The 15,677-nt window shown below is 51.2% G+C and overlaps 1 protein-coding gene across 8 annotated transcripts in view; it reads right to left on the bottom strand.

Moving 5' to 3' along the window:
* TPCN1 (two pore segment channel 1) overlaps positions 1–15,677 on the bottom strand; it is a 51,148-nt gene that overhangs the window by 21,258 nt on the left and 14,213 nt on the right. For 5 of the 8 annotated variants that reach the window (XM_017645034.3, XM_036993222.2, XM_017645033.3 and 2 more), the window contains 4 exons: positions 7,127–7,254; positions 2,062–2,238; positions 1,534–1,647; positions 618–748 (listed from right to left, as the gene is read on the bottom strand). In XM_017645034.3, coding sequence (XP_017500523.2) covers positions 618–748; positions 1,534–1,647; positions 2,062–2,238; positions 7,127–7,254 — 550 coding nt within the window. The other 3 variants (XM_036993223.2, XM_017645036.3, XM_017645035.3) reach the window with 3 other exon arrangements.

Raw genomic sequence — 15,677 nt, 5'->3', positions numbered from 1 at the left:
AGGGAGCAGCAGAAGGCCAAGTGCATGGCCTTAGGTACAAAGGGCAGCTTCCACCAGCAGATGTGGGATGCCTGAAGATATGCCAGGGCCACCTGGTCCTAGGACACTTGTTCCCAGATTTAAGAAAGGGCACAAAGAATGAGTTGCTAGCGTACTCTCATCAACACTACCCCAGCCACAGGCTTTTCCAGATGGACTCTCTGAAGCTAAGCTGAACCCTAGGATTGTGGCCTGGTTTGAGTTCTGGGCCCCAGGCTCTGTGGAGGGGTCAGGATAGCCTGCTGAGTCACATGGGCTTTGCCGTGCTGCCTGCTTTAGGCTGTTGCCTGCTGATGTGTTTGGGCAGATAACGTGCTCAGAGAAAGGAGCCAGCCCCAGAAGGCTGCAGGTATATGGGAATGAGCCTTGGCCCCGGAGTCAGGAAACCTAACGTTCAGAAGGTATACCACTTCCTTTGGGCAGGCCGAATAGCTCGGGAAGTGAGTGTGATCACAACCTACAATGTGCAGGATTCATCTTACGCCTGCTTGATTCACTGGGTCCTGCTCCACTGGCTCAGAGGTCCAGGGCAGGCCATGATAGTGACTGTCTAAGCAGCTCCTCCCCACAGGCCTTACCGCCGGACGCCACCGCAGTACCGACAGTCCACTAGGAAAATGCAGCGCAACGCCCGGGTCACCCGCACGTGGGATGTCTGCCGTACCAACACCACAATGGCCTCGATGAACTGCACCACCAGCACAGAGGTCTGGGGGTAGACAGGGACAGAGTATGTTAGCTCCACCAACCCAGCCCCTTCCTGCATCCTGTGAACCGAGGGCTAGCAAGATACTGCTCACTATGGCCCCAGCTCTCTCTCAGCAAGCAGCCCCTGGAGAAGAGCCCTTCAGTGGCTGGTGCAGATGTGTGGTCCCAGGAGAATGAACCCAAGCAAGCAGAATGCTCCAGCAGCTGTCAGGTGGCATTTCACTGCGTAAAACCACCACTCTGCCCGGCCACATCTACCCCCTCTGCTTCCAGCTCTCCCCATTCACATCATGAAGGACCCCGAGGTCTGCCACGTATCTCAATCGCCGATTCCTTGGGCACATTCTTCCAGAAAAGTGTGTGTGGTTTTCACACTGTAGAGCACCATAGGAGGCATTCCCAGTTATACCTCCTCCCCTCTGCACAGAGAGGAGCACAATACTGTGTACCGATCAGTGTTGGCTCAGAGGCTAGACAGACCGGGGTTTGAATCCCATCTCTCTGGGATTTAGATCCCATTCTCTTCTGGCTGGCTGGATGTAAATGAATGGAGGGACATCTCCTGCAAAGGTTATTGTGCCATGCTTGGCATGCACTAAATACTGAATCCCACTAGCTACTGTTAGCATCACCATGACATCACAGCAAGGCTCTGCAAAGCTGAAAGCCTGGCAAGGACAGAGACCCATGGTTACACTTCCGAATGCACTAGACTTGGGATTGAACTAAAGATACAAGCTTGGAGGTGGTATGGGAGAAAATACAGTGAAGAGATGGGTCCATCACCTTGACCATGGTCCGTTTGTGCCGGATGAAGATATGGAGGCCCAGCCACCGCAGCTTCATGCAGAGTTCAAACACAACCACCATCAGGGCGAACAGCTCCAAGGTTGCATGGACCTGCAACCCAAGGGTATGGAGGAGATGCGGCATCACCAGCCCCTGCTCATCGCCTTCTCCTCTGAGAATGGAGATACTGGGTGGGATTGCTAATCAGGTATGCTGCCCACTGGAGCCGAGGGAGGGCCACTGACTCTGAGCAGAGGGCACCCCTCCCTGGACTTTACCAGTGGGCAGAATCACAGAGAGCCTGGGGGAGATGCTTTTACTCTAGCAGGGACCCAGTAAAGACTTGGGAGCCACTGCTGCTCCCGGTGCCTCCACAACCTCCCAAGGCCTCCCTTTTAAATCTGTACATAGTCTCTGCCCTTCTCTGCCCTTCTAGAATGTTTCCTCTCAGGCTTGAGTTAGCCTGAGAGACACTTTCTGCAGCTTGCCCCAGAGGTCTGTGACTCCCTCCGTCTGGACACTCACATAAATGCCGAGCCGGAGCGCGGGGACAGCAGGGGCCTCGCACAGGGACAGGAGCAGCAGGAGCAGGGCCGTGGATAGCTCCATCAGGTAGAAGAAGTGGTTGTGCGCGAAGAGGTAGGCCGCCAGCGCTTTGGCATTCTTGGGGTGGGTGAAGAACTTGTCATTATTTTCGCCTTCCTGAGAAAACAAGAGCAATGTGGGCAAACGAGCCTCAGGTGATCAGCCCCGAAGAGATGCCAAGGGTAGGGAAGAAAAGGAAGGCCACGGGCAGATGGGGGGAGATTTAAGCCAGAGGCAGAAGACCACAGAAATCAAAAGTGTTATCTTCCTGAAACTGCACCCCAGCCAAGCCTCACCACCCCCACCTGCTGATGGGGCTCAAAAGGCTTCTCCCTAAAAAACATTTGGAGGAACTAAAGAAGAAAAGTCCCAGGAGAATGATAAGCAGCATATCTGACCCCAGAGCAGTCAGATTCCCTCTCTCAGATATGCCCCTGGAAGGTAAAGAGCTGGGAGCCTGGCGTAAACTCTCCCAGTCCTCCCAGGGAGCACCGAGAAAGCTCCTTCACTGCCAACGAGCTAACACTGGTGCCTACTCCTCACAGGGCTCCAGGAAGACACCTAGGACATTGCCTGGCACACAGGAAGCTCCCTGCAGAATACTTGTTATTACTATAAATCATAGTAACATCGAGAGAAAAAAAGCCTGAGGCTAATTTTACTATACTCTTGCTTAACTCAGATTTCTCCAAAGCCCACTTCTTAATTTACTCTGCTATTTCTGCCTAATCTCCTAACCCTGGCCTTGCCCTTGACTCCTTCATCCCAGTGGTAAAGAGACAGCAGCCAACCTGGCGGAGTGCTCACCAGACCAGGCACCGTGCCCAGCCCCCTACCCGTGCCCTCAATGTTCCTTTGCTCCTGCCAGCTTCCCTTCCAGGCAGGGACTCTCATGATCCCACTCGACAGCGGTGAGAAAGTCGAGGTGCAGGGAGCCTCAGTAGCCCCTGAGCTCAGAGCCAGCACCTTTGCTCTGCAACGGCTCCTGCCAATGATGTAGAAAATAAATGACAGAGCCCTGGGAATGCTCTCCTTGGGAATATACGGAGATGACACCCTAAGGCCATTGCTGACCCTCCTTGTTCTTCTGGGGAAGGGGCAGTGGGCACAGTGGTAAGTAAGGGATGCCCCCACCGCGTCAGCTTTATCTCATCGGCAGTCATCCGGCAGCCAAAACACACAGTACTTGCTGGGCTAAGGCTCTGCACACACCAGCTTGCTTCAGCACTTCTAAGCTGGGGGGCAATGCTGCTCCACTGATGCACCCACCCCAACCTGGAGACACGTGGGGCTGTCACATCTGGAGGCACTGGGGAACATCCTGCAATGCACAGGACAGCCCCCGACAACGGCCCTCGTGCCAACAGTGCTGCACCCACAGGGCCTGCCTCACTCACTCCCAGCACCAGCTCTCAGGATGAACACTCTTCCCATTGGCTCCATGTCCTGGAGGAGGAGAGCAGCAGAGCCAGGTCCCCTCACCCAGGGCCCTTCTGAAAGCACTCCAGCTATCTTGGACCACGTCAGACCTTCAACTATTTCAGCCATTCAACTCTTCTGGGATGAGGCCACCCTTGCCATCCTCACAAAAACCTGATTCTGGGGAAGGCGAAGCTAACACATGCCATGGTGAATCCTGCAGAAAGTGCAGGGCCAGGCTAGCAGGAAGAAGCATTTCTGGGCCCAAAGGTGGTGCTGGTGCTGTGGAAAGAGCTCTGGCCAGTGGGCCAGCTTGTGCCGGCCAGAGGTGGCTTCAGCTCACCAAGCCTGTTGCAGAGAGTTGGGAAGGTGAGGGATATTGTCACGTCCTCACCGGGCATAGTATCTGAGACACACAGTAGGTGTTTAATAGATGTTTGGTAGGCTGAACAGTCCTGTAAGAGATCACTTCTCCAGGCCCCAGCCTAGCCCAGGGACTGTCCAGTAGCTGGGAGGTGGGCGTCTCTGATCTTGGCTGTGGTTTGCAGGGTAATTTTGAGCAAGTCACTTCCCTGAAGCTGCATACGTCACTACCCTCAGTACCAAAAAATAAAGACAAACCACAGACTTGACAAGGGGCAGGCTGGAAAAAGGGAACAAACAACCCGCCAGTCAAATGGAGGGCAAGCTGGACAAGTCCTGTGATCTGTGCAGGCCTATGGTTTTTACCACCACCACCACAGTTGGCACAGCACACACAGCGGCCCGGGAAGCTTTGGGTTTAGATTACTAAAAAATGCAATTCTTGGGTAATTTCTTCTAACAAATAGCCAGGAATGGAGGTCCTGCTGGAGGAAACCACTGACATGGGGGTCTCAGATTTTAACTCTAAGATTTGGAATTGCCACCGAGGAGAGGGAGAATGAGGTGTCCGCCAGCAAGGACTGAGTGAAATATTATCCATGTCATGGGATTTGTTCCAAACTCCAAGAGAACACCGACCTTGTTTCCTGGCTGCTGATCATGAACTTGAGTAGGAGAAATAAGGAGTCAGGCCAGTTGCATATGACTTCCAGGCCTCACTCTCTGCTCCCAGGGGCAGAAGTCCACACTGCAAACGAGGACTATCTCAGAGGTGGTAGGACCATCAAGGCTCCCGAGGGTGAGTTATCAGGTAACATTTGGGAAGAGAGGAAAATGCAAGCACCAGGTGCCCTCAAAGCAGCAAAGGACCGATTACCCAAGCACATCAACAACCTGGTCCAGGGGCTGTGGTGCAGCTGGGCTGCAAAGCAGGAAAAATCTGACACCAGCTAAACCCATCCTCCAGAAATAGATGTGAACTGTTGTTCACAGGGGTCCCAGTTCTGCTTTCACTTTTAAGAAGTAATGTGTTTTTGGTGAAATAATTCAAAAATATAAGGTAGTAAAAATTTCATCAGCCAAAAATAATCACCTTTAATATTCAAATAAACTTTCCCAATGTGAATGGGTATGGGTTGCTATATACATACATACATACATACATACACATATATATATGTATATATATACACACACACACATACATACATACCTGTACTTGGGTGTGTGTATGTTATATACATGAAAGCTACATAAAAATTATCATACCTGCTGCTCTATAACCTCTTTTTCCACATACATGGCCCATTTAAAAAAATTTTTTATTAAGGCATTATTGATATATACACTCTTATGAAGGTTTCACATAAAAAAACAATGTGGTTACTACATTTACCCATATTATCAAGTCCCCACCCATACTCCAATGCAGGCACTGTCCATCAGTACAGCAAGATGCCACAGATTCACTATTTGTACATGGCCCATTTTTAAGTGGATACGTGGGGTCAGATATAGAAATGAGGAAACAACACGTAGGAGAAATAGCATCGTTTGGAGGCTACTTGGACACAGTTTAAGCCCATCCTTTCCAACTTACTAGCTGGGTGGCTTTGGACTCACTTAGTCCCTCTGCCATAAAGTGAGATGATCAAACTGCCTCGGAGAGTTGTTAGAAGACTTTCTATCTAAAGGTAGACATTTTTATTACTAATTTTTCCACCTACTTAAGGAAAGAAGGAACTGCCAGGCTTCTGAAGTCCCCAGGCCATTCTAATTCTGTGTTTTGACTCATCCCATGCTCTTTTCTAGCACCTATTCAACCTCGGAGGTGACAGTGCACCAGGGTGACCCTGGTGACCCTCCCAGATCATCAGCAGGTGCTCCTGAGCTTGCTAAAATGTCCGTAAGAAACTTCTGCTGCCTTAGCCTGAATCAAAATGCCTCAAAGTATAACTAAATACGACCCTGCATAAAACATGAGAAGCATACGGACAACTGAGCAACTGATCAAATAAATATCCCATTTTAATTAAATCTTTTTAAAAAATAACAAAGCAAATACAATGGAGAGCTGCTTCAAAGAAAAAAGATTGGGAGAAAATTATCATTCAAATGAATTTAAGAACATTTCCATTTCCTCACCCAAACCCTTACTCCATGCACACCAGAAACTGAAACCTTACAGTGACAAGAATAGCAAGATTGAGGTTACAATGCCACAGATAGTGAGACTGGCAGCTAAGAGGCAATACCCCGTTTAGAGAGTATTCAATATTATAGATAAAGGGCCCTAAAAAATGTTGATTCTTTCTCTCTGGTAATTCCACTTCTTAAAACCGTTCTAAACAAAAAATCCTAGACAGTCAAGAGAGAAAGAGAAAGAAAAAGAAACAGCTCTCTGCATAGACTGTCCTCAGATTATAATTTACAATAGGGAAACGCATAATCATAATAAGGGAAAAGAAAAAAGGGAAAATACCAACCTTACCAGGATAGTGAAGTAAATGAGGATATATTTACCAGATATAATTATAAAGTCATTAAAATTCGTTTACAGGAGTTACAAAAACATGAGAAGAAGCTTATACTAAATGCCATGGGGAGAAAAAAGCAGACTATTCACCTGTAAATACCACATAACTTTAAAATTATTTTAGAAAACACATAAAACCTATGTATTATTCTTCAATAGCATTGACAGTGGCTGCCTTAGGCAAATTTTTTTCATATCCCCTTTGTACCTAAACTCATTGTAATGAACATACATTACTTCTTTCAAAAAGCATTATTTTTATTAGAGACTAAATAAAAAAACCAAGCATGAGAAAGTAAACATGAACACACCAGCAAGTTGAGCAGAAAAGGAATAAAGATCTCTCAGTTCCCCACGCTAGGTCAACTAGCTCCTGCTACAGAATTAAGTATTTAAAGAAAAATTCCCTCTCAACAACTGGCTCCGTGTGGCCCTGAGAAGGGGGAGTGGGGCAGGGAAGGCCGAGTGGACAGACTCGGGGACCCCAGGGGCAGGCAGGGCCACAGACAGCCCGTGCACTGCCTTTCCTGTACAGGCACCATCAGGCTGGCTCCCCCCATCTTCATATGAGAACCTCTCAGGGAGAAGAGGGGCAGCGACTAAAGCCAGACAGAGTCTGTGGGATGGGACAGAGTGCCCGCCACCCTGCTCCGCTAACAGGTGCCCAGAACAGGTCCTGACACTCACCTGGAGGTAGATCGCTGCCTCTTGATAATTCATCTCCCAGCTGTGTCTGCTGGGGCTCTCGGGGGGACCCTCACCCTCTGAGCTTAGGCTGGGGGTCCGTGAGTCGTGAACAGCATAGCTGCTTCCATCTGCATTGGAAGAGGAGAGAGGTTCACTCACAACCCAGGCATAAGAGGATAAAGATGCGGTTCACTGGAAGAAAAGGCCAGCAGTCACCTCCCATGCTCATACATATGTCCCGTTCTCCGTAAGTCACCACAGCATGAGTTAGTATGGCTAGTTACAAATGTTTTTCTTTCTCTTGTTAAGGGAAAAAAACAAGGGCAAAAGGGCACATAGAGTATGCTCTCGTGTAGAAAAGGGAGAAAAAAAGAAAAATCTACTTATCTTTACAAAAAGAAACAGGAAGGATAAATTAGAACTCACTGAAATGGGTTACTTAACAAGGGTGTGGGAACAGGGTAAAAGCGTCACTCAAAGGGAGTGATTGTTTTGTGTACTTCTGACTTTTGGAAGCGTGTTAATATTCTATCCACTTAGTTAAAAAATAATAATTGGAGTTGATCCCTGGGGCCGTCATCTGCTGCTTCCCCTGGTGACACCCATGCCCTTTTCTGCCATCAATACTGCCCCCTCTGCCTCTGGAGAACATCCTCTCCCTACTTTCTAATCCATATTCTTTGTCTCTGGCCGACTCCACCACCCCTGGCCTAAAGGCAGGTGGCGCTGGTATAACAGGGGCACCTCATCCCCCCAACAGGGCCTGGTTCAGGCAGGGAGCTGACCCATGCCCAGCCAAGGAGGGCTGGACTTGGACCTTTTCCTGCACCAGCTAAGAAGGAGGGGCTCTTCCCTGCTGCTGGCACTGGCTACCTCTGCCACCACCACATGGGGACAGTTCGCCCAAGAAGGAACGACAGAAGAACAAATGAGTAACAGAGATAACACCAGTTGCACCCCTGGGATGGAGCTGTGCCTGATATCTACCTCAGCATTTCTGGGCCCATGGGGATCCCTTTATTTTTAAGACTGTTCAAGTGGGGTTTGTCACAATGCTCAGCTATCTCTACTGATACCTGGTAAGCAATGGCAGTAAGAAATGACTTTCAACTTGTTAATTTATTGGAAAGATTTATTCCCATCACCCAGGATGAGAATTTGGCTCCTTATATTCAACACTCTAAATGATCCACCTACAGGGGGATAAAGAATCAAATGTTTGGATAATGAGATATGCACAGGTGGCAGGAAGCAAATGGGAAAAGCTCACAACCAAAGAGGAAGGGAGGAAAGAGAGCTCACAGGGCTTCGGATACGGCTGGTCCGGGTGACCTTGGGCTGCCAGGCAAGAGCAATTGGGTTCACCTACCTGCAAAACTCTTCTCCACCCATTTTTTTGAGGCTTTATTGAGATATATTTGATATGATAAACTGTAGATATTTACAGTGCACAATTTGATATGTTTTGATTTAAATACACACTTGTGAAACCATCACTACAATCAAGATAATATATCTATCACCCCTTTAGGCCCCCTGCTGCCCATTCGTCCTGGACAACTACTGATCTGCATGCTGTCACAACAACCCTACAAAGGTGGTAATATGATATCCATGTCACCTTGAGGAAACTAAGGCACAGAGGGGCCAACTACCTTCCTGAGGTCATGCAGCTGGTGGCGAGAAGCAGGGCTGGAGCACTGAGCCCCCGGGAATGGTAACAGGATGGCACTCAAATGACCAAAATATAGTAGCGGTTCCATCACTAAAATTGAGTTACAAGCAGGAGGTAGGATCTGGGTGCGGTTTGCACTTAGTAACTCTGGCCCTTCTCTACCCAATGCCAACATTTCCCAACTCTGATCCCAGCGTCCATTTCTGAAAGAACTAAGCCCCGGGCAGAGACAGAAGGTCAAACCTTCTTCCACCTGCTCCTGTGGACCAGGGAAGCAGCAGCCAGACTGTGACATCCAAGTAGAAGCTGCAGGCAGGCAACTGGACAGCAGCACGACCTCATGTGCCTGCGCCCGTCCTCTGCGACCTTCATACACCACAGCAGAAGCCAGCGCCCGCGACACAGCAGTCCTAGGTGAGATCAGTAACAGTGCTGGTACGGGCTGGGCGGCGATGAGCTGGCACAGAGGGCAGCAGACGACAGGGCCACTTTCCCAGCCGGCACTAGGCAGAAGCGTCTGTGGAGCCCCTGCCTTGGAGGCCCTGTGCTGAGCATTCTCAGCCCATTCCCAGTGGGGAGAAGGCACCTGGGCCTCCTCAGCCTCTCCCCTTTGTCCCTCACCACTTACTGTGTACATGATGGTGACTGGGGCTACAGTGTAGGCCACTCCTTGCCACTCATGCCAATGGGTTTTGCCTGGGAGCAGGTGTCCCTTGGTATCTTGAAATGTCCTGATTGGGTGAGAGAGAGACACTCTCCTCCCCTGACACGTACCGCTTTCAAAGCCACAAACAGCAGCTCCGTTCAGTCTCTGAATTGGACAAGGACCATGGGGACAGGGTAAGGGGCCAGCGTCTGGCTGCCTTGAGAGGACAGTTGTCAGAGCCAGAAATCTTTGACACCACCTTTTTCCCATGCCTTATGGCAAGTCACCAGATTTGGGGGTTTCCTCTCAAGCCCATCTCCAGTCCTCACTTCACTGGGGTCTCCCGACTTTCAATTAAAATGCGGCCACAGCCTTCAGCCCTGCTCTCATGCCCGGGCCTTCTCCAGCCACCCAACCCCGGGTGTCTTGTTGCAGGATGAAGTTGCTAAAGCAAACATCTGCTTGTATCACGCTGCTGCTGGAAACCCCTACATGGCTTGCCCTCGGGAAAGACTCAGGTTCCCTGGCACTGCAAGGAGTTGATATGACACCAGGCAAGCAAGGGTCTCTAGAATCTGGCCTCTGCTCTATCCCTTTCCACTTTCTGTTCCTTCCCAAGTTCCTAACAGACAGGCGCACATGCAGCCCAGTGCTCACAGGCTGGGCTCTGGAGGACAGCTGCTTACTACAGAGCACTGAACCGGTAGGGCCCCTGCCACCAGGTCGGTGCGCATCGCAGAGACAAACGGTGTGCTCCGTGGCCACAGGTCACACCTGGCTGGCTGGGCGGTGAGAGCAGACAAGCTGTAGGGCTGCAACGGGCGGAAGGAGGACTTGGGCAGGGATGTCCCAGGAAGGGTGTTTCTGCTTGATCCAAGGATATGACGCACCATGCAGTGGGGCCAGTCAGAGTGGGCCTCTGCTCCTCGTCTAGAGCTTTCCTCAACACAAACGCTGGTCACTTGTCCCTCACGAGAGAAATTTGGGGGTGGCTCCCCAGCCCACCGTCTGTCATGGGCTAGCAGTTGAGACCATCAAAGAGAACAAGCACCTGGGCCTCGCACAGACTGCCATCCCCGTTGGCCGGGGCACTGGGGAGGCACCAGTCATTGGTGGGCAGGCAGGTCTTGACGGGGTAGCCGGGGAAAGAATGTCCTCAGCCTCCAAGTGCTGAATGGAGCAGCCATACTCACAGGGAATCCCAGGCCAGTCAGGAGGCTCACTCCTAGCCCCTCATTCATTATGCTGAGTGACCCCCAGGGGCCAGCTGCGCCTGGATAACATGGACTCAGTTCTCACCAGCTGCACCATCAGTGCCCCAGCCATCTCCCCACTGGATGCACACAACCCTTCTGCCGGCTCAGCTACCTGCTCCCTAACCTGCCTGCTCTGGCCTATTCTCTATGCCAGTCAGAGAAATCCTATGTTGTGTGTGTGTGTGTCCATATGTGTATGTTTCAAGTCAACTTTTTAGTTTAGTATAATAATCAAGTCAGATAGTATCACTCTTCTGCCTCAAATAGGCCACAGTGTCTGGCTCCAGAGAAAATGCTCAAGTTCTCCCCTGGATTAAAAGATCCCATGAAACCTGACCCAAGACCACGCTCCTCTCATTTTACCACACTCACCCCCTCACTCTGGCCACACTGGCCTCATTATCCTGGGACATGCCTGAATGCTCCACCTGAAGGCCTGGGCACTTCCTGAGCTCTCTGCCTCCCTGGGCCTTCCAACGGCCTCACATCTCCCAGGCGTCCACCGACCACAACTTCCCAGAGGCTGCCGTGGGCTCCCCGCCAGAGGTCACATCAGTGTTGCCTCCTGTCTCCCTCAGGCTTGTCAGGGCTTCCTCCCAGGGCTGGGCCGCCACCAGGCAGGACATTTATTCACACATTGGTCTGTTCAGTCCCTGCTGCCCTCCTGAAAGGAGGGCTCTGAGGGCAGGGGCTTTTGTCTTATACACGTGGTATCCCCAGAGCCCAGAGCAGTATCGGGCATGATGGACGAGTGCTCAACAAACATTTCTAAACTGAAGTGAGATGGAAGCTCTTGCCTAGAAGGTTCCAGAAGCACACTCCAGGGGACACTTAAAGATGGCCAGGGGCTGCAGGACAGAGCCAGCACTGATGTGCAGGGCCTAGTGGGCAGTGGGCAGTGCCCAAGGGGGCTAAGCAGGGGCATGGCATGATCCCTCTGTGTTTCCTAGAAATTGTTCTTGTAAGGATTTACTGAAAAGGGCCTGTTTTGTATAAGAGTAATTCAGGGCAGAACCTTGAGAAGGAAAAATACGACTCAAAGAGCTAAGGGGAAAGAATGAGAAGCCCTCCCCTCCAAGTAGACTCTATTTGGTGCTTCTAACTATCAATTTCATGACACAGAACTTCGCTTGCTCACTAGGTCCTGAAAGCCCCGATAGCTTGTTTGTGGCTTTTGCGGGGGGAGGGGGCTGAAAAGGGCCCAGGTGAGAAGGGCCACTGCTGAGCTTTTCAAGAAAGCCACAGGTGATTTCAAAGAGCCCCCTTCACACCAGGCACAAGCGGCCAGGCAGCACATTTAGGGATTATAGAAAGGGCACAGACGGAGGCAGGGAGCCAGGGTCCTGTTTCATTCCTTTTAGATGCAGCCTTCACGCAGGACAGTGGGCATGCAGCCAACTCCAGAAACACTTGGATGCACTGCAAGAGGTGGGGCCAGAGCGCCACGTGGGGTCCTAATTTCCTGCCCCCGTTTCCTCTGCTGAACCCTGTTTCCCACTTCCTGGGTTCCAGAGGTGGCCAAAGAGGAGATGGAAATGCTCCAACTCCCAAGTGCTTTATTGTTGCAGTATAAGGAATGTTAAAGGCTCAGCAGCTTCCCCGAGGGAAAGGACAATTACAGGTCTGTAAAAGAGAGGAAGGCAGGGTACAGCCGAGCCCGGGAGATGGGCCGTGGGCTGTAGTTCAGGAGGGGTGGTGAACAGGGTCATGAAGCTCTGCTTGCTGGGGAACTGATCCCAGCGGCCTTCCCCAGAATGAACTACCTCAAAGCAGGGAGTCAGGCTGCACAGGGTCCCAGTTCCCCTGACTGGTCACCACTGGAATGAAGTCCCAGGGGATGGTCTGTCCCCATGTCCCCATCGAGGCACACGCATCATGCACACTGGGTCTGCTCAGCAACCAGTGGCTGTTAGCAGCCATCTGCCCTGGTGCCCTGCCCCAGCCTACTCCTGCCTACCTGGGCCAAAGCTGCACTTCCTGGAGGAAACACCAGCCACCAGGTCTCCAGCTAAACTGGTGCTCGAATCTTTTGGAGCAACCCCTGCACAGGAAGGGTCCTGGACAACAGAGCAGTCAGGTGGGCTCTCACCAGAGCACTCCACATCCAGCCCCATCCTGGGGCCTGGGACAGGCCTCCCACACTGGTGATTATGAGTGACCGTGTAAGTATCAACACCTGCCACCTCTGACTTTGGCAAGGTCCTCGCCCAGAGCAGAGTGGGTCGTCCCAGGTGAGCTGGAAAGGCCAGGTCGGTGCATCTCGCATGGCCCCAGCTGCCGGAGACGGGGCGGCCTCATACAGGGCTGAGCGGGAGCTGGCCCTCCACCGCCTCCTCCAGGAAGATGATGGCTGGCCCTTGCCTCCATATTTCCACTTTTCTGGGAGGCAGCTGTGCTGCAACAGGAGGAAAGAAGGGGAAAAGATGCCCAGCAGTGCAGGAGGGTGGGAGACACCATCTTCTGAGCTCTCCCAGCAAGCCAGCTTCTCAGCTCACAGGAGGTTTTAAAAGGGCCAGTGGAAGCTGACCAGGAACATTCTTGGCAGCCAGGAAGATCCCATTCTGCACCTCCAGGGAAAGTCCCCTGAAGGGAAACACTCTGTTCTGCACTCTGGTGCACTGGGCAGGGAGCTCTCATGTGAAAGTGGCCTGCAGACCTTAGCCACTGCAGATTTATGCAACCCCTTCCCCTCAACTACCCTCCCTGAAACCTGGCAATCAGCCCAGAGAGGTGACCATAAATTTCTGGCAGGAGGAGGAGGAGCTACAAGAAACCCCTGAACTGACAGGTATTAGAATATAAAACAACAATAACAAAAACACTCTGACTCCAAGTATGAGGGAAGTTGCCCATCCAGAGGACAGGCAGACAAACCAGGATGACCTGTTTGCACAGATGGTAACACTTCCTCCAAGCTGATGTAACAGGGCCCAGACGCTCCCTGCAAAACAGCTGGCTGCTTTGCATGCAGCCTCTGAAATGACCCTGCAGGGAATCCAAGGTTTCCGTTAGCTGGAGCACAGCATGCAGCAGCATCCTGGCGGTGCTGGGTAAATAGAAACAGTTTCCATATGCCGGCCACAAAAGCGGCACCAGGGAGGAGACGGAAAGGACAGGCAGGAGGGGAGAGCTTCCATGACCCACCCCCTAGCCAGCAAGTGCAAGGTCTGCTGGGCTGGACAAACCACTGGGACCTTCCTTCCGGGCCTGGAACAAGAAGTTGCTCTGGACAAAAGGCCTGTGAGCTCCTGGTGGGAGGTAGACGTGATCAGAAAGAACACAAGGTAGCCACTACTCTTAAGGTTTATCCTGAGGCCCTGACCCCCACTCAAACCTGTTCCTTTTCATTCTCTTATGTGTACACACCCTCATACCTTCTCACATACGCACACACAACACACCCTGCACATCCTCTTCAAGACAAAACTAGCTGGGACACCCAGGTTCCCTCCCATCTGTGCTGCTCCCCTCCCCCTCCCCTGATCTTAATTCCCAGAGCCTCAGTTTCTTCATCCATTTACTGGGACCTGTATGCTATGCTCTGGGCATTGCAGAAACAAATGTGAATACCCACAAAGCACCCGGAGCCCTCCGGAAACTAGGGCCCACCAGAATGACAGCAAGCAATCGCCCAACCATTCGCCAGTTGTCACTGAGAGCCCCACTCCATGGGAAAAGCTCGAAGAGGAGAGGAAAATAAACCAGAGTGACAGTGGTGAGTTTTCCAGGCACAGCATCGCCACACTGCTTCTGTGCCGGCTGGCTCTTCAAAGGCCCCCAGATAAAAATCAGGCAGAAGACACATCGCCAAAAGAAAGCAAAGCACACATTTCCTTCTGCTCAGGCCTCTCTCTCTGATGACTGGTTGAAAGATGGTGTGGGAAGTAGACCTATGTTATCAAAGCACATTAGTAAAGGCTACAAACCTGGGCAGAGCCCTGGACAGAAAAACCGACCTCCAGAAAGGCAAGAACTGGCCCAGAGCCCTCCCAGTTGAATCACTGGCCCTGAGCCCAAAACCAGTCCTGCCAAAGGCTTACACTAGCAGAGGAGAGGAAAAAAATGAAAGGCTCAACCAGGCCAGCACTATACCACGGGTCAAGCACTATTCTAGAAAGAGGAGCCCTGGTTTGGAAGTGACCAGGAAATGCCCTGCACTGCCTCCAACTTTGTTTCTGGCCAGCTGACCTAACTAGCCAAATCCAGAGGGATTCCCTGTAGAAACATGAGGCCAGCCATGGAAGCACCTGGAACTCGCAGGGGAAATGTCTAGAAAGTTGAGAGCAGTGGTAATAAACAGAGGAGGTGAACGGAAGCACAGGAAAGGTGAAGATGTGAAGCATCAGGCTCTTGGGTGGGTCTAGGAAATGAGCACCATGAGGCAGAGAGAGAACAAGTGGTTGGCCAGATGCCTGCAGGTGATTTCTTGGAGAAGCAGGACATGATGTCTACTTTCTTTAGTCTGCTGATTTCAAGACTCAACTTGCAATTGTACTGCCTGCTCCTGTGCCACTGGGTGTATTAGAAACAAAGGAGGTGGGAAAAAAATTAATAAATAAACAAAGGGCTTTCACTCCCACAGATCACTCATCACAAAGTATTTACTGAGAACCTGCCATGTGCAAAGTGCTTTGGATGCTTTGAAACATGTTTGTAAAGCCTGTGCATACCTCAAACGCCCTATGCTTCACACACACACAAACACACACACACACAGAGGCGTGCATACTCCACTCTGTTTACCCAGTGAAGAGAGCAGCACCTGTGCGAACATCTGTCCCGTATTCACTTGGAAGCATCAGAAATGCTAATTGTGATGCACAGGGATGCGGAAAGGAGCCGTAGAAGGGGAAATGGAGACGAAAGGCATTTTTCACTGTCCTGGCACTCCCAGAGTCCCTGCATGAGGTCAGCAGACACCGCTCCTCTGCACAGCTTTCAGAGGAGCAAGTCTGGCTCTGGACTCACTCTCCA

The sequence above is a fragment of the Manis javanica genome, chromosome 15 (genome assembly GCF_040802235.1).
Source record: "Manis javanica isolate MJ-LG chromosome 15, MJ_LKY, whole genome shotgun sequence".
Taxonomy (NCBI): domain Eukaryota; kingdom Metazoa; phylum Chordata; class Mammalia; order Pholidota; family Manidae; genus Manis; species Manis javanica.
This window is presented reverse-complemented; position numbering and strand designations above follow the sequence as displayed.